The 23,171-nt window shown below is 39.0% G+C and overlaps 1 protein-coding gene across 1 annotated transcript in view; it reads left to right on the top strand.

Moving 5' to 3' along the window:
* The first annotated feature begins 10,209 nt into the window (after positions 1-10,209).
* Positions 10,210-23,171, top strand: part of LOC147867281 (callose synthase 3-like) — a 29,709-nt gene continuing 16,747 nt past the window's right edge. The window contains exons 1-7 of the mRNA XM_087315070.1: positions 10,210-10,551; positions 10,644-10,881; positions 11,601-11,701; positions 11,814-11,941; positions 12,060-12,144; positions 12,225-12,335; positions 22,938-23,066. Coding sequence (XP_087171196.1) covers positions 10,689-10,881; positions 11,601-11,701; positions 11,814-11,941; positions 12,060-12,144; positions 12,225-12,335; positions 22,938-23,066 — 747 coding nt within the window. The 5' untranslated portion in view covers positions 10,210-10,551; positions 10,644-10,688. The remainder of the gene's footprint in view (positions 10,552-10,643; positions 10,882-11,600; positions 11,702-11,813; positions 11,942-12,059; positions 12,145-12,224; positions 12,336-22,937; positions 23,067-23,171) is intronic.

Here is a 23,171-nt window from a genome sequence, read left to right as displayed (position 1 = left end):
GGCTCACATTGTTAACCTTCTTTTTCTTGGGTGGTTTTCGAGCCTCATTGCTGGTGGTATTCTCCGGTGTCCCGGTGGTATTCTCAAATATTTCGCTACTGTTATCCAAACTTTTACTAGTTTTATCTGATAGTTTACTCTTTTTCACCCTTTCATGATCATCTAATCCTGTTGTATTACCGATTTTAGGAGGTTTGGGGTTTTTAGTGAGGAAAGGGTGTTTCCCTTCAAGTTCCGAGATGCGTTTTCTCACATCAGGGAGATAGAAATTGAGCTCTAATATCTGTTTCTCTTCTTTTTTTGAAGGACATAGCGGGTGCTGTGGTATGTTTTTTGATGTTAAAACCTCGAAATTCTGTAGATGTTGTAGCTCTTCCGAGAGCATATGAGATCGGCGCGAAGACGCCGCCTTTTGCAAAAAAAGTCGAGCATTTTGGCAAAGAGAGAGTATATTGTGGTTGTGATTACGATTAGGGTTATGGTTATGGTTATGGTTATGGTTATGGTTATCAGAACAGATTTCTGAAACTTGTGAAGAATACTGATGATTAGCATTATGATTACTTGTATTATTGTTGTCCATCAATATAGAGGGGCAGAGGAATCCTTGTGCATTGCCGGGGAGAGAATAATGGCATGGATTAGCATTGAATTTGCCATGTACATAATTGTGTGTGTGTGTTTCTTTTCTTTACAGAAGAAATATAGATGTGAAGAGATAAAGAGTACAAGATATAGAGCTACTATATATAGGTAGATAGATAGATAGAGCTCCTAGATATATAGAAAGATGTGGATGTACACAGAGAACAGGTAGAGAGAGAGAGAGAGAGAGAGAGAGAGAGAGAGAGAGAGAGAGAGATGTACAGATGTATAAATGAGAGGTAAATAGAGAGGCAGAAATAGGGAAGGTAGAATGAGAGGGGCTATGGCGTCCTTCTTCTTCTTCTTCTTCTTCTTCTTCTTCTTCTTCTTCTTCACGAAGAATGTCAGCAGACAACGGCCATCAACGGTTGGTTTTGAAAAAACCAAATGAAATGGAGATCCAACTCCAAATTACAAAAATAGCCCCCCCCAAACATATGTACATACATACATTGGAAATCTTCAAATGGAGGCCCTCTGTATATTTGTATCATGCTTTTTTCTGGTCCAAATTGGGGTTCCTCTGGAATTCAAAATCACATGGAAGCTTAGATCTTTTTAAGATACCTCATGTATGTGTCTTGATATATACCTTTTTTCAAACCATACGGAACATTACAAACCCTAAACCCATCAACAAATAAGGTGAAGCCTGGGCGAGCTCCCAACCTATAGATTTATTGTTAACCTTCCGTTTTCCAATGTATGTGAGGAGGGCAAAGTGGTGGTATAGTGTTAGTGTATGCACACTGATATCCAAGTTTGCCTTCCTCTCCTGTGTTATTGCATATGCATATGCATTTGTGTGTGTGTGTGTGTGTATGCGTGTGTGTCATTGTCTTGTCCATCCTTTGGACAACCTCCTATAATTCTCATTCCCACACCCCTCGACTACTACTCATTCATCCCATGTTGAGTAATGAAGTCTGTTATAGCCAAAGCAAACAAGCATACACTACTACTCATCCATCCCATGCTAAGTAATGAACTCTGTTATAGCCAAAGAAAACAAGCATACACGTAAAATTAAGCATTATAACCGATGGTAGGAATAAGATGCCACTGTGGAATGTAAGGCTTGAACCCATGACCACATGGTCTCCATTGGGCAACCTTACCAACAGAGCTACATTCATGTAGGCAACCCTCTTACAGCTTTCATTACGAAAGAAAAAACACCACCATGACTAACTTACTACAAAGTATAGAACAACTTCTATCTATGGACTACTACGACTCCAAACTCAATGCCAACCTACACACCAATTCAAATGGCGAATATGATGATATGTGACCTTGCAGAGTTCTCTCTTCATGGTTGAGATTTCGGGACTTCTCTAGCACTGTCAATTGCCACAAAAGAAGTCCTTTTAACTTTAGAACATATTTCCTCACCCCAACTTGTGAATCAAAAGTGAAGGCATTTCACATATTCCAATTGAACCATAGTCCCCAATACCTCAAGAACTCAAAAATAATTTGAAAATGAGGCATTGGTTCATTGTTCTCCATATGTGCAAAAACCCAATTGAAGGAAGATAGGCTTACTCCAATTAGAGACATCCACAAAAAATTGATACACCTCCAAACCATCCTTGCCACCGAGCATGAAATAATTCGATGCCCACTATGTTCCAATTCCACCGAACAAAAGAAACACGAACCTTGAGTAATGTTTCTTTTTTTTAATGCATCCCCCAAAGGTAAAGCTCCAACCATAACTCTCCAAATAAATACCTTGGTTCATAGCATCAATCAAGAACACCAACCTGCCTTGATCACATGAAGCCACCAAGTAATGGGCTTATGAAAACCCCATATCTTTATAACCCTTTCTTCCAACCACTTATGTTTGTCAATCAACTTGTGATAAGCAACATTCGTTGAGATCATAGTCAATCTCGTATTTCCAACAAACCTCCAATCAAGCTCTTGAGATCACCAATCTAAATCAGCAATTGGCTCATGCAAAGATAGTATTTGTTGCAACTTATCCCAATCAAAGTTATAACCTTTTGGAATACGAAATGTTGACCTTATTGTTCGAAAAACCATTAACCTTCTTTGTGAAACCAACATAGCATCCTTAACTATTACCAAACCCAATCTAGCCATCCGATTAAATTGAAGGTTGAGAATTTGTTTACCTTCCCACCTCAACAACCTTGATGTCGCCAAAACCTCCATTTGTAATGAATTGGCACATCCCCTTTCTTGTGGGGGATGCCATTCCACAAAATTCAACATACTTTGCCAATATGTCAACAAATGATTAACTATCATAAACCCTGCACATTTGACATCCTTATCAAAATTAATTATATTCCACCAATTCGCTTTAACCTTCATGTTTCCAAGCTTAATTCCGTTCTTCTCTATAAAGTATGCCACCATTTCTGTCCAAGGTTGTACACCTTCAAACATAAATCGAATCAAAGTAAATCGGCAAGCCACCATATGCTCATATAGATTCAATATTGATGCCCCACCAAGACACTTCGGAGTACAAACATGATCCCATGCCAACCACAACAATGCTTTCCCTTTTCTTTTCCATAACAACATTCACATCGAGCATGACAACATTTCAAGAGCTTTCTTTGACCATGGGAGCAAAGGAAGATAATAAGATACCATAGAGACATAATCCATAATCGATTGGATCACATAAGTCGTACATGAAAAAACTTCTCTCTTTGTCTCTGTCTCTCTCTATTACGCATGAACATAAAGATGTCGAATTTCTCCTAGTAAGTCTTTCTTGTCATGCATAGAATAAATGCTGGAAATTTATTTGTGATTGTAGTTGGGCCATTTGAGTAAAGAGGAGATACTTTTATATGTGTGTCCCCTTTCGAGAGTTGCAAGTAACAAAAATTGTGCAAATGGGAAGATACGATATAATCAACCAAACTTATCTACAAGTGAAATATTGGACATTGTATGGGGAACAACTTTGTGCCCTTGAACTTTGCCAAGCTCTTCCATTTAGTCCGTCTTTTTTCTATGTGTTTTTCTGTGTGGGAACGCACAAGTTTAATTTTGTCACAAGAAATGGTTGCTTTGTGAGGCAATTTGAGGATTTATGTTGGTAATTAGTTCCACATGAGACTATTTAAGATATTTATGTCCATAAATGGTGACTGAACATGTAAGTATCATGATTTTGATGATATACCATCAACCTTTAAGGAAAGTTTCATTTCCACTTTTAAAAGGATATATGCGAATTTTACTCCATGGAGTCTTTTTGTGGACCTTTGTCCTTCCTATATTTTTTTACATGGTTTGTGGGCATTAGAACCTAGGCGAATCCTTGAGGCCAGAAAATCTCGATATTCTCATAAAGTTCCATGAGGTTATGCAACACAAGATTATTTCACTTTTTATGAAAACAAAATACATTGCATATTGGGCTTGAAATTAATTCAAAAACCCCAATATGATATTTGTTGTTTTGAGACCATCGAACAAGATATTGCTTAAAAGGAAGTAGGTCACTTTGGTGGACATCGATTGCCCATTCTCAGTAAATATATGAACCAACTGGGAAAAACATACACATAATACTAATAACGCATGTTTTAATTGCCAAGATGAAGACAAGTTATTTGGATACATTTCCATGACTTCTTCTGTGGGGTTGCATTGGGTGACATGAAATATCCAAATAAATCATGAGCCAACTTCCACCCATATATCTATGAGGTGATTTTGCAAATAAACAAAGGACTTCTTATATATGTAAAAGCATGTTTAGGTAGATTTCCTAATATAGAATAGATGTTAGCTTTTATCTTAAGGAATACAAACACCTCGAGAATAAGATATCAACATCGATCAATCAATACTAGCATGATACTTAATTATCACTTTTCATTGTGTTGTTTTTAGATTAATTTAGCAAGAAGAATGAAATTTCTAATGAATGCAAAAAATACATATACGACACATATTTGCTATTATACTAAAAATGAAAGGCTTTTCTAAAAAGCTTCCTCTTCATAGGTGTTGCATGAGGGTCCACATTAATTAATTATCTTTGTTGGCTTATGTTAGTGATAAGCTATTAAATTATCAACACAAGATCGCAAAGCTCAATTATGTTTTTTTTGACATTTTTATTGGTTGTCCACAACTAATAGACCTCAACATCAACAACGAATTGACACAAATATCTTAACTATGGGCCAATTGGAATCAATATTCAAATCTCTCTCAAAGTGCATGGGAAATAGGTAAAAAATATTCGAAAGACATAGAAACGCAATTTTTTGCGTTATGAATGATTGCCAAAAATACAACACCATTTAAAAAAAACTCAAAAGACACAATATCAAATTATTGAGTTCGGGTGGTTGCAATATATAAAGAAATGGTTTGGGAAATGGGACTCATGGGTCATTTACATGTACGTCATGACACCAAAATATATTCTCACCCAATGGACCTTTTTTGCAACACCCAATGTGCTCAGGTTTCACATATGAATTACAATGTTGACTAGTACAACAAACTTTGTGGATCAAGTGAGAGTCCTTAATCAATGCCACACATACATACGTGCAATTTGTTTCGCTACAGTCCCATCAATCATACTACATCTCTATAGACGATGAAATCTCTCTCTCTCTCTCTCTCTCTCTCTCTCTCTCTCTCCACATACATATGTGAGATTGTTTCACTATATATATGACTCAAAGAGATATAGATAGATAGATTATATTATCATCTTCAGAGGTCAAATATGACCTATGAGACCAAAATATTACATTTCACATGATACGTGTGAAAGTCAGTAGTGACTCTCGATGTTCAAGAACTTTACCAATGAATGTTGCAATCGAGAGTGCACATTGTGGTTGTGAGAGAAATTCGTGCAAGGATTGGGCTTGATCGAAGAGATGTGCAAAAGAATGGTCGAATATGATCAAAGGCATAACATCGTATCAATGTGTGATACTCAAACTTGTGAACTTGTTTAGGGCAAAGTGTGCATATACGACCACTCCCATCACTTGTGCCCCAACGTCTCGTCTCACATCGCAATGCATGTGTGCTAAGTCGCATGGAAGCAATGGTTCAAATGGTTGATAACGGGATGGGCTCTAACATGTATCGATGTGTATGGTTTCCCCGTTCTGCAAAGAAAGATGGTTCTGTAGTTAGGTGTAACATGTGTAGTATAATGTGTGAAGCATGAGCCTCCACATTTGTCCCATGTCATGATACATTGGCGTTGCAAAAAGGCCTCATTTACAAAGGAATCTAGTGATGCATCATGAAGCAAGTGTTTCACATCCCATCTATCAAACCATTTTTCTATATCTTGCATCCAACCGGAACACAAAAATTTGTTGTTATGCATCTTTTGGATCTTTTTGCTTCCTTCCCATGCAACTCTAGGATTTCGATGTGAGGGACTTTTTTGAACCTTAAGCATGTATTCAACAACCCTTTCCATGGCCATGATCTCAATGAGAAGCGATCCTGTCTCAAGGAGGAGGAGGGTGTAGGGCGTTTGTTTCTTAACTTGTAGAAACTTTGTAAGAAAATGTTTTTGGACATTTTCAAACTCTTTCCACGTAGATTTAGGGATGCTACAACCCCATACTTCCACCCCATAGAGAAGAACCGATGTCACCAAAGTGTCGAAAAGATATTTCTTAAGGACCCAACACTTAATATCTTCAAGATTGCACGTGTTCTCAAATGCATCGTATGCTCACTTACCCACCTCTAAGTAATGTGTAGCACATTCATTCCATCTATGATTTGAAGGAACTTCAAGGCCAAGATATTCGAAGCTTTCCACACATTCAAGTGGCTCATTGTTGTACATAATGCATGCTTTATCTCTTTTTTGGCTCTTCACAAGCATAATCTTTGTTTTAGAGCTATTGACACTTAATTTAGTATGCATGCAACATTTTTCCAATGCCTTCATAAGATTTTGTGCATCTCCTAAAGTATTTGCCAAAAGCACTACATCATCTACATATAGCAAAAGCATAATCACAACATTCCCAATGGCAACTTCTTCAACACATTCTTCCTTTGCAAACTTGGTAACCATTTCTTCCAATTCATCAATGCATAGACCAAATAGTGTTGGTGAGAGTGGGCATCATTGCTTAACACCAATAGTGCTATTGAAAAAATCTGAAAGTTTATCCCTCATATGCACACAACATATAACCTTCTCATAAATTCAGGAAATTGCAAGCATATATTCACGTGGCACCTCAAGTTCTTCCATTCGCCTCCAAAGATGCTCACGAGGTACCATATCCAAAGCTTTCTTGAAGTCTACAAAGCAATAATATAAACCTTTACCCCTAAGGCAACTTTCCTCCATTAATACTCGAAGGGTGACAAGGTGATCAATGGTGCTATGGTGTTTTCGAAAGCCAGCTTGTCCATAAGCTCTCTTACCATTTTTTTCAGCCCATACACTTATCTTTGATTCCATTATACATCCAAATAGTTTTGTCGTTAATGAGCCAACCATGATGGTTCGATAATTGTTTACATTATTTACATCTCCACCTTTATGTAAAGGTTTGATCCAATTTGTAGTCCAATCATATGGCATGCCATGTTGCAATGCATCATTTAACATATTGTTTATCCCTACATGTGTTTCCTTTCCCGTCCATTTGAGCATTTCAACCTTTATACATTGAAGATCGCTTGCCTTTCGAGAGGCCAATTTCTTAAGTCCTATGCATATATCCTCAACTGTAAAGAAGGGAGACATGTGTGAAGGAGAACCATAACACATCATCTTTCCGGCAAGAGATAACTCATATAAATTCTTACAATGCATAAACAAGTCGTGAAGAGTTAAGTCACCATAACTCTCAACACGTTTCCCCTTTAGATTTCCCCATAATTTAGCACATGCATGTGCTTTCTCTTGTGTTTAGATCAATTGTTGAGTAACTTGCCATATTCTTCTCTTTCTTCGAATAAGCCTTTTATACTCATGCAAATACTTTTGGTAATTTTCTTTATCCATAACTACGTCCAAAACCATAAGGCACTTTTGAGCTTTACGACATTCTTTATCAAACCATTTTTTCCTAAATTTCTTGGTGCATTTCCAAGATGTGCGGTTGGTCAGAAAACATTTGTTTGTACAAGAGATAATGGCTTTCTTGAAAGCTTCCCATTTGCATTCTAGGGTGGCAACATGTTGTATCTTTGTCATTTGTAACATATCCTCAACCATCTTGGAATACATGGGCACTCGCTTAAGGTTCATGCTAAAGTGTGGTTGTTTATTATCTTCAATAACCTTCTCACAATCAAACCTATGCATACATTTGAGATCAATACATAAAGTCCTATGATCAGATTTTGGTGTCCATTCACCAAGTGAGAATTTATGTATACGATCCTAAATACATTCAAAAGGTAACACATAGTCAATCATACTATTTCCATTGTGTTTTCTACATGCAAAACCATTAGTGTTGGGCCATAAGGAAACACCATTTGCAATAAGCAATCTGGTACTATTGCACATTTGTAGGAGTAACTTCCCAAATTGGTTCAAATCTTTTTCATCGCTAGAAGAGCAGCTATACATTTGCATATCCTCTTGCATCCTTGAGATATGTAGCATGAAAGATTCTTGTGAATAAAGTTGGAGACTTCTTGTATGAGTATTCATGTCACCAAAGATAATAACTTCCCCTTTAGATTTGAAATAAGCAATATCATCTTCTAGATTGACAAAAGGTTGATCCTTATCCAAACAAGCATAAACGTTAGAATCTTGATGAGGAGTGTAACATCCAACTGCAAAAGTGGACAAATCATTAGGTGTTTCTATTTTGAACCACATGTAGCATTTATGTTCATCATTTTTTTATGATTGACACATATTTCTCTATTTCCTTCTTAATCAATCATGTCATCCCTCGTTGTCCTCTTCTTTGTCTTGGATTTTTCTCCTATATCAAAGAGTGTACATCATAGTTTCCTAAACCTTGAATCCTTTGAGTATCATGTTCCCATGTTTTTAACAAGAAGTGTGATATCCGAGTCATCAATGAACTCCTCAATGCCAAATCCCGCATTCCATGGGTATCCATTGCAATTCCAAAAGCATAGTCGTAAAAGACATGGGTTAGTCTCATATGTCACACATGTGTTCCTATTTGCCTACATTTCCATCTTTAGGCACATCCTTAACCTTATTTTTCAATCTTTCTTCATATGCTTTACGACGGGCATTTTGTTGCGAGATAGTACGATCATTACTCACAAAACGTTCAGTATCTTTGAGGTATACCCAACTATTTTCGAGTATGATCAACCGCTTTGTATAATCTGTCATTGTGCATACAATAGGGCTTTCTCCGGAGCAAGTAACACCATGTTTCCCAACTCGGCGTGCCCCATATACATTCACATTCGACATCCCATAATGCATGCTAATTTTTTTTTCACCAATGGCCTTTTCCGAGGGATGCGAGTGTTTCTATACTCTCCTCTTTAATCCCAAGAATGACAATATTCTTTGATTGTCATTCATGTTCTTTCAATTCTTGGACATCTATGCTTTCTATATTCTTCTCTTGATGCATCACATGCACATTAGATGAGTTTGATACCACATCCCCACCACATACATCGGCCCATGACTTCATTATATATACATTTTTCATCTCACATACATAACTCAATCTTGTTAAGGCTCTCATTTGTTTCGAAAGAATCTTTCTTACATTCTTGAATCGTATCTTCAAGTTTTGCAACCACTTTCTTAAGACTTTTATTCTCAATGACAACAATTTGGAGCTTAGCATTCTCTTTCATTAACATCCTATACGGGAAGAGAGAGAGAGAGAGAGAGAGAGAGAGAGAGAGAGATTTCATCATCTTTAAAGATCAAATACGACCGATGGAACTATAGTGAAACAAATGCATATCAATCACACACTAATACCATGGATGCACCGGCTCTTCTATCAGAGCTACAATGAGGAGTCACATGCGTTCATATTGCAAGTCCCTTCCTCCTTTCCGTTACATTGCAGTGCCTGCTATTGTTGGTAGATAGAGAAATACAGAGTGTTCACACACACACACACACATACATTCTCTCTCTCTCTCTCTCAATGTCTCGTACTCCACTCTCCTTCCGACTTCCTATGGTTCATCGAGGAAAGCCAACGGCTTTTGAGATGCTCTTCTTTCCTCCTCCCCCCTAGCCAATGTACTCTCTACTCCCATGGAATATATAGACATATATATATATATATATATATATAGGAAATTGGTAAATTCACAGTTTTTTCCGTATTTTCACAGTTTTATATGATATATATTTATATAAACCAAAAACAGTACATGCATGTGTTTCTGTTTCAGTTGAAAGGGCAAAAAAAAAAACAAGAACAAAAAATTTGGTCCCCAAATGACAGAAGCCAAAAAGTCATTTGAATCTCTCTCTCTCTCTCTCTCTCTCTAACACACACACACACACACACACACCTGTCTGACACTCTCACTCACTCACTCACTCACTCTCTCTCTCTCTCTCTCTCTCTTGCAGTCTTCTCTCTGACCCTTCTCTCTGCTTCACTGCCTTCTTCAACCCCTACTCTATGGACTCGCCCTAGGCTCGGATTCTCTCTCTGTTCCTTCCCTTCTGATTCAAGCCACTGTGCTATATCCAGCAACACAGTGCTTGGCTCAAGTAAATTAGAATTAGGGTTCGGCTTCGGGGTTATATGAATTGTCATGTATCTTCCATTCTTTCCATCGACACGGGTTTGACTGTATTTTGGCACTCAGAGCATCTTCCTGGTATCCTCAATCTCTCCATTGTTCTTCTCCCTCACTGGCAAAATCAGTAATTGCTTCTCGAAACACACCTTATATTCCTCCAAGGTAATAGATTATTGAAGAGGAAGCGTATATAGAAACATTGTTTCTTTTAGTAATGCATTAGAAGCTCTTAATTATTCAGAATGCGCTGTTAGGTTGGGAAGCGAAGTGTAAAAGTGCAAAGTAGTTTCTTGAAGGATATGGAGCTCACTCCTCCCCGTAGCCTGGATGGAGGTGGGTCACTTAGAAAGATTCCTAGATCCTCTACTGCTGGTCCTGGAATCTTTCCTGAGATGGATTCTGAAGTGGTGCCACTGTCTTTGGCTGCAATTGCACCCATTCTTCGAGTTGCCAATGAAATCGAAGCAGAACATCCTCGTGTGGCTTATCTCTGTAAGTACTTAGGAATTCTGATCATGACATTGTGTAATAGCCATATGTATATCTAGCTTAAATTTTAATTATGTCATAACTATAAGTATATCCAGGCTGCATTGTACTTGTGTGATAATCATATGTATATCTGTGTGTATTTAAGAACATATTTTTATAGCCATATCTATATCTAGCTTAAATTGTAATTGTGATTACATTGTAGTGTACATGGATTTCCATCTTGAAGCGTAATGACGTATCTGTATCTATATCTTGCTAGCATATATGGAGAGAAGACAAATATATAGCTAACAAGCTTACATACATGATGGCACATACACACACACATATGCATAGGAATTTGCATGCTTAATAATGTAGTCTCACATACTACAATCATACTTGTGTCTGAGGGTATATGTATATATACTCAGATATATACAATGTATTGGGATTGATCCATGTCTCAGATATAGATATGATTAGATTATATGATCATATCTACATCTAAGGATATACATGCACGTTATCGTCATAATACTTGCAGCATTAGCTAATACATACATATCCACCACTTGAATGCACGCAAACATAATATATCGATATATACACACATATTGTTAATTTGAACCCATGTTTCAAATTTAATTACCATATTTATTTCACACGCCACAAACATCCTTTATATTCACCTTGAAAACCCTCAAAATATGAGTTATTGAGAATCTGTTTTGCAGGCCGTTTTTATGCATTTGACCAAGCACATGCAAAAGATCCAGCATCTGAAGGGCGTGGGGTTAGACAGTTCAAAACAGCACTGCTTCACAAGCTGGAACGAGTATATGCAGGCTTTCTGCGTTTTTTTAATCTAATTTAAATTTCTCAAGTAAGTCCAATAGCTTTTAATGAATGGCAAGTTTCACATGTTTTATTTATAATTTTTCTTCTAGGATGATGGGATAACTCTCAGTCTAAGAAAAGAGGGTAATGATGGGAGGGAGATGCTTAGATATTACGAAGATTTCTATTCAAAGTATGTAAAGTCATTAGAGGAAACGACTGGTGCTAATATTAACCGGTATGTATTAGCTCTTTATTCTCAAACCAGAATTTCAAGAATACCGATTATAAGAAATGATGGATGAGATATTGAAGTTATATTATAGGTTATTGCTAACTATCTCTTGTTGGTACAGTGCTTATTTGGCTAAGACATACCAAACAGCAGCTGTTCTTTTTGATGTACTGAAAAGAATAAATCATTCAAAGCTGGATTCTGAGGTAATATCTATGGTAATGAGAAAGACCTGTTTGAACTTGTTTTCTGAATTAAGACATTTATTGTCTGTTTCTGTAAACAGACCATCTTGAAAGGGAAAGAGGTTAATGATAAACAAGGGATTCTGGCTGCCTACAACATACTACCGCTGGATCCTGAAAGTGAGTCAGAAGTAATAATGACATTCCCAGAGGTTTGCAGCCTTCAGACATTGTCTTTTTTTATTGTATTTTAAAAACACAGTACTACAAGTATGTATGCATATTCTACGTATCTTGAATAGCACATGTATACATTGTACATTTTTTAAAATGTGGACTTTTGTTTGTAGAACTGTGTCTGCTTTCTTTAATCTCTCCTATGTGTTGTAGAGGCAGAGGCAGAGATAGAGAGATGCACAATCTTTCTTTTTTGGTTGTCACCTGTATACTGAAGTTTAAAGTGTGGTAAGGGTGCGTTTACACCTGTACACTACTAAAAGATACAATGACCCTTTATTCCCAACAACCTCCCATGAAGAAAGGATCAATTAAGTATGTACAAATCTGAAATGCATATATTTCTTCAACTCCTGTCCTTTGTTGGCAATGTGCAAACCGCTCTGCTGGAAGACTCTTCATGAGAAGATGTGCAAAATTATCAATTGTATGCACTTTGACACGCTCAATGCTCGTGCTGTCAAGTACATCTCTGATGAAGTCATATTTCACTTGTATTTACTTCATCTTTGCATGAAAGACAGGATTCCATGGTAGCATGATAGCACTTTGATTGTCACAATCAAGAACAGGTAACTGTGTAATGGCAAGATTTCCCACTAGACGTGAAATCCATAAAGCCTCCTTGCATGCCTTAGTGGCAGCCACATACTTTGCTTCTGTAATATACAATGCAACACGCCTTTGTAGCTTGGAGATCCAAGAGACTGCTCTTGTGAAGGTGAACACATATCCAGCAGTGGACTTTCTGCACTCTGCATGACCAACATAGTTTGTATCTGTAAACCCAACGACAGATGCCTTCTGCTTTCCAAAGTGGATGCACAAATCCTTTGAGCCTTTGAGGTATCTCATAATGTCTTTCGTTGCTTCCCAATGCTTTTTTCCATGGTTTGTTTGCTAACTACTCCAACGAAAAAAGCAATGTCAGAACGTGTATCAACCATATCATACATCAAACTGCCAACAGTTGAAGCATATGGAATCTAAGTTGGCCATTTCAACCTTTTCATCATCAGACGTAGGGCTGTCTTCTGCACTGAGTCTTGCATGCAGAAGACAGCCCTACGTCTGATGATGAAAAGGTTGAAATGGCCAACTTAGATTCCATATGCTTCAACTGTTGGCAGTTTGATGTATGATATGGTTGATACACGTTCTGACATTGCTTTTTTCGTTGGAGTAGTTAGCAAACAAACCATGGAAAAAAGCATTGGGAAGCAACGAAAGCCATTATGAGATACCTCAAAGGCTCAAAGGATTTGTGCATAAAGCCTTTTCATCATCTTGCAGTGGACTTTCCGCACTCTTCATGAACACATTTGAATATTTGTGCCTTCCTCTTGATGTGCATGTGAGCCCTAATTCCTTCTAGTCCATAACCCTGGCGGTTTTGCCTCACGATCCGCACATAGTGACGGATTTTCACGACAACGTGACATGTCACGCTTACTCTCGCTTGCTTTAAAAACATGAATTGTTTCCTATCTCTGTAAGACAAGATTTAGCTGCTTGGCATGCAATATTTTGGTTGGCTGCCGAACATATATTCATTTGCACTTCGAAGGTGGCACCTCGTACTTTATGTTTTTTCTTTCCTTCACCTGAGATGCATCTCATAGTGCTACATTTCCAGAATTACCTATCAAATATGTTTGCACCATTGCTTGGTGCAGTTGTAAGGTTTATTCTTCACAGACTCTTAATGGGAAGCCTTTTTTTTGTTTATGGTTTGATTTCCATATGGAGAGTTGGTCCATACTTTTAAATACCTCTGGGATTTTTCTGTGGGCTCACGCTAAGGACAGACATCAACAGATTTTGCATTTTTGGAGCATGCATCTCTGTTTTCTTCTCGTCTTGGCATTTATGTCACCCTTGGTGGTTTATTCATTCTGTAGTAGCAGCCTAGTTAGGAGTAACAACTCATTGTAGAGGGCTCAAGCCAGAGAGATATGCACATAATGTGCATTCTATGGTTTCTACTAGAGATCTAGGTACTAAAGTAAGCTTAAGATAAGGATAAACTAATGATAGATAGAAAGGAGAAAGAGAAAGAAGGGTGCCGATCCACCCGACCACCCCCGAGCGAAGGGATCGAGACGGACTTGAGCCTCGATCGGCGTCCCATACCACCGCCGTGGCGTCGAGTCGTACCTAGTGCTGGCACGCTTGCTACAAGAGTTGACCCACCACAAGAGTAGAGTCTTGATGTAGTCAAAAGATGATCAAATGAGGGTAGCTAGGCCTCTTATTTATAGCGATACCCAAGGCCCCCAGGCAAGTTCACACTTGACCTAATGGGTTGTCTCAATCCCAAGGATTAAAAGTAATCCTCCCCTTCTTTACATTCTCGTTTAACCCTCACACTTATCCACGTGTACAGAATACTACGGTAAATTCTCACCAGGGGATATTATACGGTCATGCCCGTAACATACTCCCCCTCTTTAAAACATTGCACTCTTGCAATGGAAAGATAGGGAAGTTAGTTCTAGGAGTATTTTCGCGTTCCCATGTGGCATCTTTTATTGATTTATCCATCCATTTTATTTTAAATTCTCGAATTTCGTTAGTACGTAATTTTTTTGTTTTAACATCGAGAATTCTTTCTGGTACATGTGGTTTAGAAGATAATTCTTCAGAAGTAACTAGAGTTTCAGTTGTAACTTTATTGTCGCCAGAACCTAGAAGTTCTTTTAGACGACTCACATGAAAGACTGGATGAATTCCGACACCATCGGGAAGAGCGAGATGATAGGTTGATGACCCAATGCGTTTGAGGATTGTAAAAGGTCTACAAAACCGTGGGGCTAACTTAGTGCACTTACCCATAGACAATGACTTAGAATTGTGAGGTACACGTAAAAATACCTTTTGTCCAGGGTTGAATACACGAGGTTGCCTATGATGGTCGGCATAAAAACGCGCTCTATCTTGAGCTGTTTTTATATTATCTCGTGCAATATGCAACATATCTTGCATATCTCGAAGAAAGTTTTGCGTACTTCGCAACTTATCATGATGTATATTAACATCAATCAGGGCTCGTGGCTGAAAACCATACATCAACATAAAAGGACTATATCCCGTCGACGTATGCTTGGAGCAGTTATAAGCAAACTCCAAAATTGGGAGATAATGTTCCCATTTTGTTGGTTTTGTACCAACGTATGCTCGAAGCATGTCCTCAATAATTTGATTTACTCGTTCTGTCTGTCCATCGGATTGAGGATGATCCGTGGAGCTCATGCTTAACATAGTTTCTAACTTCTTAAAGACTTGCGTCCAGAAGTCACTAGTAAACTTTGGATCTCGATCACTCACAATATCCATTGGTAACCCATAAAAACGAAATAATTCGTCAACGAATTGGTAAGCCAATTCAGGAGCTGTTACCGTGGTTTTAGTAGCAATAAATCTAGCCATTTTAGTTAGTCGATCAACGACAACCCAGATGGCATCATGACCTTTTTGGGTGCGAGGAAGGATAACAATAAAATCCATGGATATACTTTCCCACTTATTATTGGGAATGTCCAAGGGATGTAAAAGTCCTGCGGCTTTAAGTCGTTCGGCTTTGTTAATCTGACACTAGTGACATTTAGTCACATAACTATGTATGTCAGGACGCATCTTAGGCCAATAAAATTGAGTGGAGACGAGAACGAGTGTACGATGTATTCCAGGGTGCCTTGCTGAGGGTGCATCATGGCATTAAAAAAGAATCCTCTTTTTGACCTCGGGTAAATATGGAACACAAACCTTCCCATTACAGTAGAGCAAACCGTTAGCAATGTGGAAGTATTCCTTCGAGGATGTGGTGGTGTCTGTTCCAGACTCAACTCTTGCCCAATATTTTGCAAAATAACTGTCATCAGGATACTTTCCTCGAAGGTGATCATAAAGGTCTGATGTTATTTCAGTGAAGCTAAGCATGTTAACTTCACGGATGCGACTTGGTGCATCAACGACAGTGTTCATGGAACCTTCACGATATCGTATGGAAAAATCAAAGTCTTGGATGAGATCAGCCCATCGTGCCTTACGACCTTTCAGGTCTTGTTGGTCACAAAAATATTCCAAGGACTCGTGGTTCGTAGTTACCACAAAGCGATTTCCATAAAGATAATGGCGCCATGTTTTGAGCGCATGTGTAATTGCAAATAATTCCTTTTCTTGAACGGTATACCGACATTGAGCAGAATCAAGTTTCTTACTCTCGAATGCTATTGGTTTACCATCTTGATATAAGACAACACCTATAGCATAATCGCTTGTATCGGTTTCAACCTCAAAAGGTTTTGAAGGATCGGGTAAAAGAAGTGAAGGAGCCTTGCAAACCAGGTCCTTGAGTTCCTTAAAGGCGAGGTCTAGTGTAGCATTCCACAGAATAGGTTTTGTAGACTTACGTGTTTGACCTTTTAAAAGATCAATAAACGACGTCGTCAATTGGGAGTAATTACGAAGAGATTTTCGTAAAAACCTGACAAAACCAAGGAATGATCGAACTTCTTGAATATTCCGTAGAGTGGGCCAAAGCTTGATTTTCTCGATGCGAGAAGGATCAATTTCAACTCCTCGTTTGGTTATGAGATGTCCTAGATAAGTAATTGATTTCGTGAAGAACTCACATTTTGAGATCTTCGCATAAAACTGTTTGTCACGCAATGTTTGTAAAACAAAGCGGACATGTTTAACATGTTCTTGTAGTGTACGGCTATAAACTAAAATATCATCCAAGAAAATAACGACAAATTTTCCAAGTTGTTCTCGGAAAATGTCATTCATTTCTTGTTGAAATGTAGCCGGAGCATTGGTCAAACCAAAAGGCATAACCAAAAACTCATAATGGCCATAGCGTGTACGAAATGCCGTTTTAGGAACATCCTCCTCACTTATTCGTATTTGATGGTAGCCAGTACGGAGATCAAGTTTCGTAAAATACCGAGCTCCCTGGAGACGGTGTCGTGATGTGGCGTGCTCGAGGGTGGGAAAAACCGGCGAAAAGGGGGTCAAAAATGTGCATGTGCAATGTGTGTGCACACAAAAGCGATTAATTGTGCATATACAAAATAAAAAGGAAAAGAAAGGGTAAAAGGGAGGTATAGAAGCTCGTGCAAAAAGTAAGAGAGAGGTGAGATAAAGGGTAGAGGGGAGACAGGCTATAAATTTATAGAGATAGAATTATATATTGTATAAGAAAGAGTTAGTGGGTTAGTGGATAGTCACATTGACTACTAGCTAGAGGTGCACGGTTCGAATCTAGTCTTACAGTGTAGCGTGATTTAAGGAATTTTATTCCTTTTTCATTGAAGACAAATTTGGTGACCCCCCACTTCTTTTTTTCCTATAAAAGGAGGTCGAGGGGGGCTCATTTGGAAGGACGTTTTTGGGAGGAGGAGACTATTGCCAATTTTCCTTCGAAGCTCTTCATCTCCTTATTCACCACTTTTCTTCATCTCATACCCCTTCATCCCCCCATCGCCACGTGCTTGTGAGCCCAAGCTTCGTTGGCTCGACGTTGCTCCGCCCCGTTCGTCGTTGCGAGCCCGTGTGCTTGCCGTTCGGGTGGTCGTGGTTCGTTGGGATTGGCATTTTGGTGGTGCTCGTGTGTTCGTCTTCGCCGTGTTCGGTTTTGCCTTGTCTCTAAGGGCATTTAATATTTATGTTTTGATTGAGCTTGTGGTTAACTATAAGTTGTCATTGTAAACAAAACCCTATTTTATAAAGGGTCCTCTTGCATTAGAATCAAACACGTATTTAACTCTTTGGTCAATATCGTTCGTGTTTCTTTCTCTCATTCTTTCTTTATTCGTGTCTTTCTTGTACGTTCGGCCGTCTTGTGACGAGGGGACCGTTCGGGCTTGCCCATGCACCTCTCCTCCTCATAAAGGCGTACGAGCATTTGTGCGTGTGTTTGTGTCTTCCTTGTACGTTCGGCCGTCTTGTGACGAGGGGACCGTTCGGGCTTGCCCATGCACCTCTCCTCCTCATAAAGGCATACAAGCATTTTGTGCATGTGTTTTGTGTCTTCCTCGTACGTTCGACGTCTTGTCACGAGGGAGCGTTCAGGCGCGCTCATGCACCTCTCCTCCTCATAAAGCCGTACGGACATTCGTGTTTGTGTTATCGTCCCCTTGTGCGTTCATGTTGCGTGCTCATCTTGCTTGTACTCGTTTGGTCACTTGGCTCGTACGGTGATCTCGGAAGGTCGACGAGTCGTGATCAACGAGAGCCACCGGCCTCACAAAACAAAAGGGGAACGAGACCTTGCTCGGGAAGGGGTGGGGAAGTAGTATTGTCATAAAGCAAACCTCGGGTCTTCTCTATCCCTTGAGTACTCCCTAGTCCGAGACCCCCGTGGTCCCGCCCAAGTAACACACGCGCGCGAAACTTCGCGACAACGGTCAATTAGATCGTCAGCCCAAGGCAATGGATACGAATTCTTGATTGTCACTTTATTCAAGCGTCGGTAATTAATACACATACGCCATGTGCCCTCTTTCTTTTTAACCAAGAGAACTGGTGCACCCCATGGAGATTTACTATAACGTATATAACCCATTCGTAAATAGTCCTTGAGTTGCTTAGATACCTCATCCTCTTCGGATCGACTTAAGCAATAATGAGGTATACTTATTGGTGCAACACTAGGTACAATATCTATACGATGGTCTATATTACGTTTAGGAGGTAAGCCATCTGGTAGTTCACTCGGAAAAACATCACGAAAATCATTTAAGATTTCATCAAGTTGTTGTTCAAAATATGTTAATTGAATTGAGATATTATCGATATTATAAACGTGAATGTCCGGATCAAGTACACAATAAAATAGAGTAGAACAAGACAACTCGGATATTGATGGACACGAGGAAACAATCGAGAGGGATTGTTTTTTTACACATTGAATAAAAGGAGTACAATCGTTCAGTACAAATGTAATTGAATGATGAACCCAATCAATAGATAAAGAAGAGTTTTTATTATAAAACCAGGGATAACCCAGTATTACATCGGTGGTACAAAGATTCATTACATGGAAGTCTACTTCCTCTATATAAGTATCAATAGAAATTCCTAATGAATGAATCGCCCCGTTGATGTATTGTAGTCTTCCATCAGCCAAGTGCACCGTGTAGGTGTGATCACTTACGGTGGGTTGGATTCCCCATATCTGAACCAAACGGTCATTCACAAAATTGTGTGAGCTTCCCGAATCAAATAAAAATTGTACGGGAGATCCATTGATATACTCGTTTGCACGTAGTAAATCATTGGGACCCAATACATAGTGAGGGAAAGAACATTGACAATTACTTAAATGATGTGTATAGACCTGAAGGACATTAGGAATCTGACCTTTATGGTCTGCAGCTTTAGCTTTATTGTCGTGCTCTTTCTATTGGAGCTTTCGACATTGATCTTTTGTATGACCCTTCTTTTTGCAGAATACACAAAAAGGATGTTATCGCTTACAATTGCGATCCATGAATTCGTTGGGTGTCTTGCGTTTCCCAACGAATTGCGACTGCTTAGTCTCGGGCGCTTTGTTGGGTTTGTTGTGGTCCTTCGAAGTGCGTTGATAGCGAAGAACTATTTCAACGGCCTCTTCGAAGGATTTTGGATCCTTATCGTGCACTATCCAGTGATAGTCCGAATTGGGGATGCCATTGACAAAACAAGCTATCAACCAATTGTCCCCTTCTAGACCCGATTTTTGGATTTGGGTTCTAGCATGGTGAACATAGTCTTCTAGCGAGGAAAATTTCCTGCTAGAGAGGTTCATTAAAGCTTGTGCTGCCTCGGTTCAAGAGGGAGGTTGTAGAAATTGGCCCTTAAAAACCGTGACAAAATTTGTCCAGGTATCGGGCAATTTCCCCATAGTACGGAGCCCATGCCACCAGGCGACGGCCTTACCCCCGAGTTCTCGGCCAACATATGCAATCTTCGTATTATCTGGCGTGGGATAGAGCTCAAAATGAGACTCCCATCGTCCCAGCCATGTGCAGATTGCTTCTTCGGTTCTTTCCTTTTTGTCTCCCGTAAATGGCTTAACAACAAATGATGGTTCACCTTGTCGCTCATCAGGTCTATTAGTCTCACGTTGTAGACTAATGACACGTGCCTCAAGAGCACTCTGAGATTGCCGAAGTTCGGTCATCTGTTGAGCGGTGAAACTAAGGTATTGGGTTATTTGTGCCAAATACATCTCAGTGGACATTTGTCCAGGAGGATTCCCTTGAGTTCCTTCCGCTTGAGCGGATAACATCGGGTCGTTAATTTGAGCCATTAAGGATTATTTCTGGAAAAGAAATAGGATAAGGTCAGAGAGATAGTCATAACATCATGTCGTGATGTAAACATATCATGGGCAAACATTAATCGATATCATGATCTCACGTCAATACCCCTCTAGACGTATGAGATGAGGTTCAAGATCAGGTTACTATGGTAACACAAAGGTGTTTTAAAAACCATGGGGGTGACAATTTAATGTCTTTCCCTGATCTCTATATCGATTTTTTCATGGCGGCTCCCCGAGGCTCAACCATGTATGTTCGCGTCATGAGTAGTTTATACCCGAAAAAAATGTTAACAATAAACTATGTTTCTTTGCCCACATATGTGGTTTCGGCTCTTTAAGTCCTATTACGAGGACCCTGAGGTGCACTTAGACCTTAAGTCTAAACATGTGTTATAGTCATATGTATCAAGGATGTTGTATGGTCTTGGTCATATTTGAAATCGAGACCTCGAGAACAAATACATTAAACACTTGAGCCAACCAAGTAAGTTGCTCTTCTCGAATGCTTAATGTTTGATGTGTATAAGAGATATGCGAGGCATTTGATCATATATGTTTTTTTTTAAAAGAACATATATGTCAAGGGTTCTTATTTCGCCCTCATTTACCAAAACTATGTTGGTACGTTACCTAACCTCAAGTCTCGTAATTACGATGGCATACGCCAAAGTGCAACCTAATGGTCAAGCCAAATGAGCCCTCGTTTCGTAGTAGGCCCACGTGGCCCATCACATGGTCACGTCATTACGAATGTCTCTCATAAGAACGAGCTCATGGTGGCATCATATCCATGTAACGAGGGAGGGATGTTGGATACGTGTGTCATTGGAGCAACCTCACTTGAAGTGGGTCAAGCCCTACGTACTCAACATCATTATGGCTATAGGCGTTTCTTTACGTAACAAAATCGAGGTCATCAACGGGGTTGTCAACAATAAAAAATTGTTGAAAAAGGGATGGTGACAACGCCATTCTCACAAAAATGTGAGGACGGCCACCAACATCCTTTTCTCGACAAGGACAACTTTCGATATAATCACGTAATAACGAATATACACATATGTTTACTTATCACATATATACGATCAAATACGTATATACGTGACCACATATGCCTATATTAAACATATCGTTATATTAAATAGCCACAAATGATGTGATCGAGATATGTAATCGAGGTATATACCTCTATGCACACGAAACATCCACAAATAAGAGATCATCGTAATACGCAATTGAGGTATTGACCTCTTACGCATACGAGACCAAATGCATATCCTTTACAACAAATCAAGGTATTAAACTCATACGCAAACGTAACATATGTTCGTGAACGTAATACGTAATTGAGGTATTAACCTCGTACGCATACGACACTCATCACATATTATTTATATGTCAAACGAGGTATTGACCTCGTGCACATATGTAAACGTTTTAGATAATCAATTAAAGACCACTACAACATGATTGCCTTAATGAAAAAAAAATGACATACAAACTAAACACATGATTAGGTGGGAGAAGAGAGAATAGAAATAAAAATAAAAATTTTACGGAAAGAGTTACTAAAGTTCTTTGTTGATCGTTGTCTGGATCAAGGTCGACCGCACATCGATCGTTCACCATCAATCAAAAGACAAAAGACAAACAAAGAAACATTAGTACATAGCTCTGATACCAAATATTAGAGATCTAGGTACTAAAGTAAGCTTAAGATAAGGATAAACTAATGATAGATAAAAAGGAGAAAGAGAGAGAAGGGTGCCGATCCACCCAACCACCCCCGAGCGAAGGGATCGAGACGGACTCGAGCCTCGATCGGCGTCCCATACCACCGCCGTGGCGTCAAGTCGTACCTAGTGCTGGCGCACTCGCTACAAGAGTTGACCCACCACAAGAGCAGAGTCTCGATGTAGTCAAAAGATGATCAAATGAGGGTAGCTAGGCCTCTTATTTATAGCGATACCCAAGGCCCCCAGGCAAGTTCACACTTGACCTAATGGGTTGTCTCAATCCCGAGGATTAAAAGTAATCCTCCCCTTCTTTACATTCTCGTTTAACCCTCACACTTATCCATGTGTATAGAATACTACAGTAAATTCTCACCACGGGATATTATATGGTCATGCCCGTAATAGTTTCCTTTAGTACTTATGGAGTAATACAACATTTTTTTCTTTAAAAAGATAGCAAGAAAGCTAAATGTTTTATGGCAATACAGATTTTCAAATTCTAAAAAGAGAAATCTTTTTTCTATTCCTAGATTAAGGCAGTGATAGCAGCTCTTCGAAATGTCCGTGGGCTACCTGAACTACATGACTCTCAGTTGAACTTGAAAATGGGCGCAAAATATGATATTTTTGATTGGTTACAAACTACTTTTGGCTTCCAGGTGACAAAATTTTAATGCACAGAGATTGAAATGGAAAGCCTAATTATTTATGCTTTGGTGAAAGTAAAAAGCAGTGAATTTTAATGGATATATTTGATTTGGTTG

This window comes from Azolla caroliniana, unplaced genomic scaffold (genome assembly GCF_043228905.1).
Source record: "Azolla caroliniana isolate FFs.n. ecotype wild unplaced genomic scaffold, voAzoCaro1.0.p SCAF_2, whole genome shotgun sequence".
Taxonomy (NCBI): domain Eukaryota; kingdom Viridiplantae; phylum Streptophyta; class Polypodiopsida; order Salviniales; family Salviniaceae; genus Azolla; species Azolla caroliniana.
This window is presented reverse-complemented; position numbering and strand designations above follow the sequence as displayed.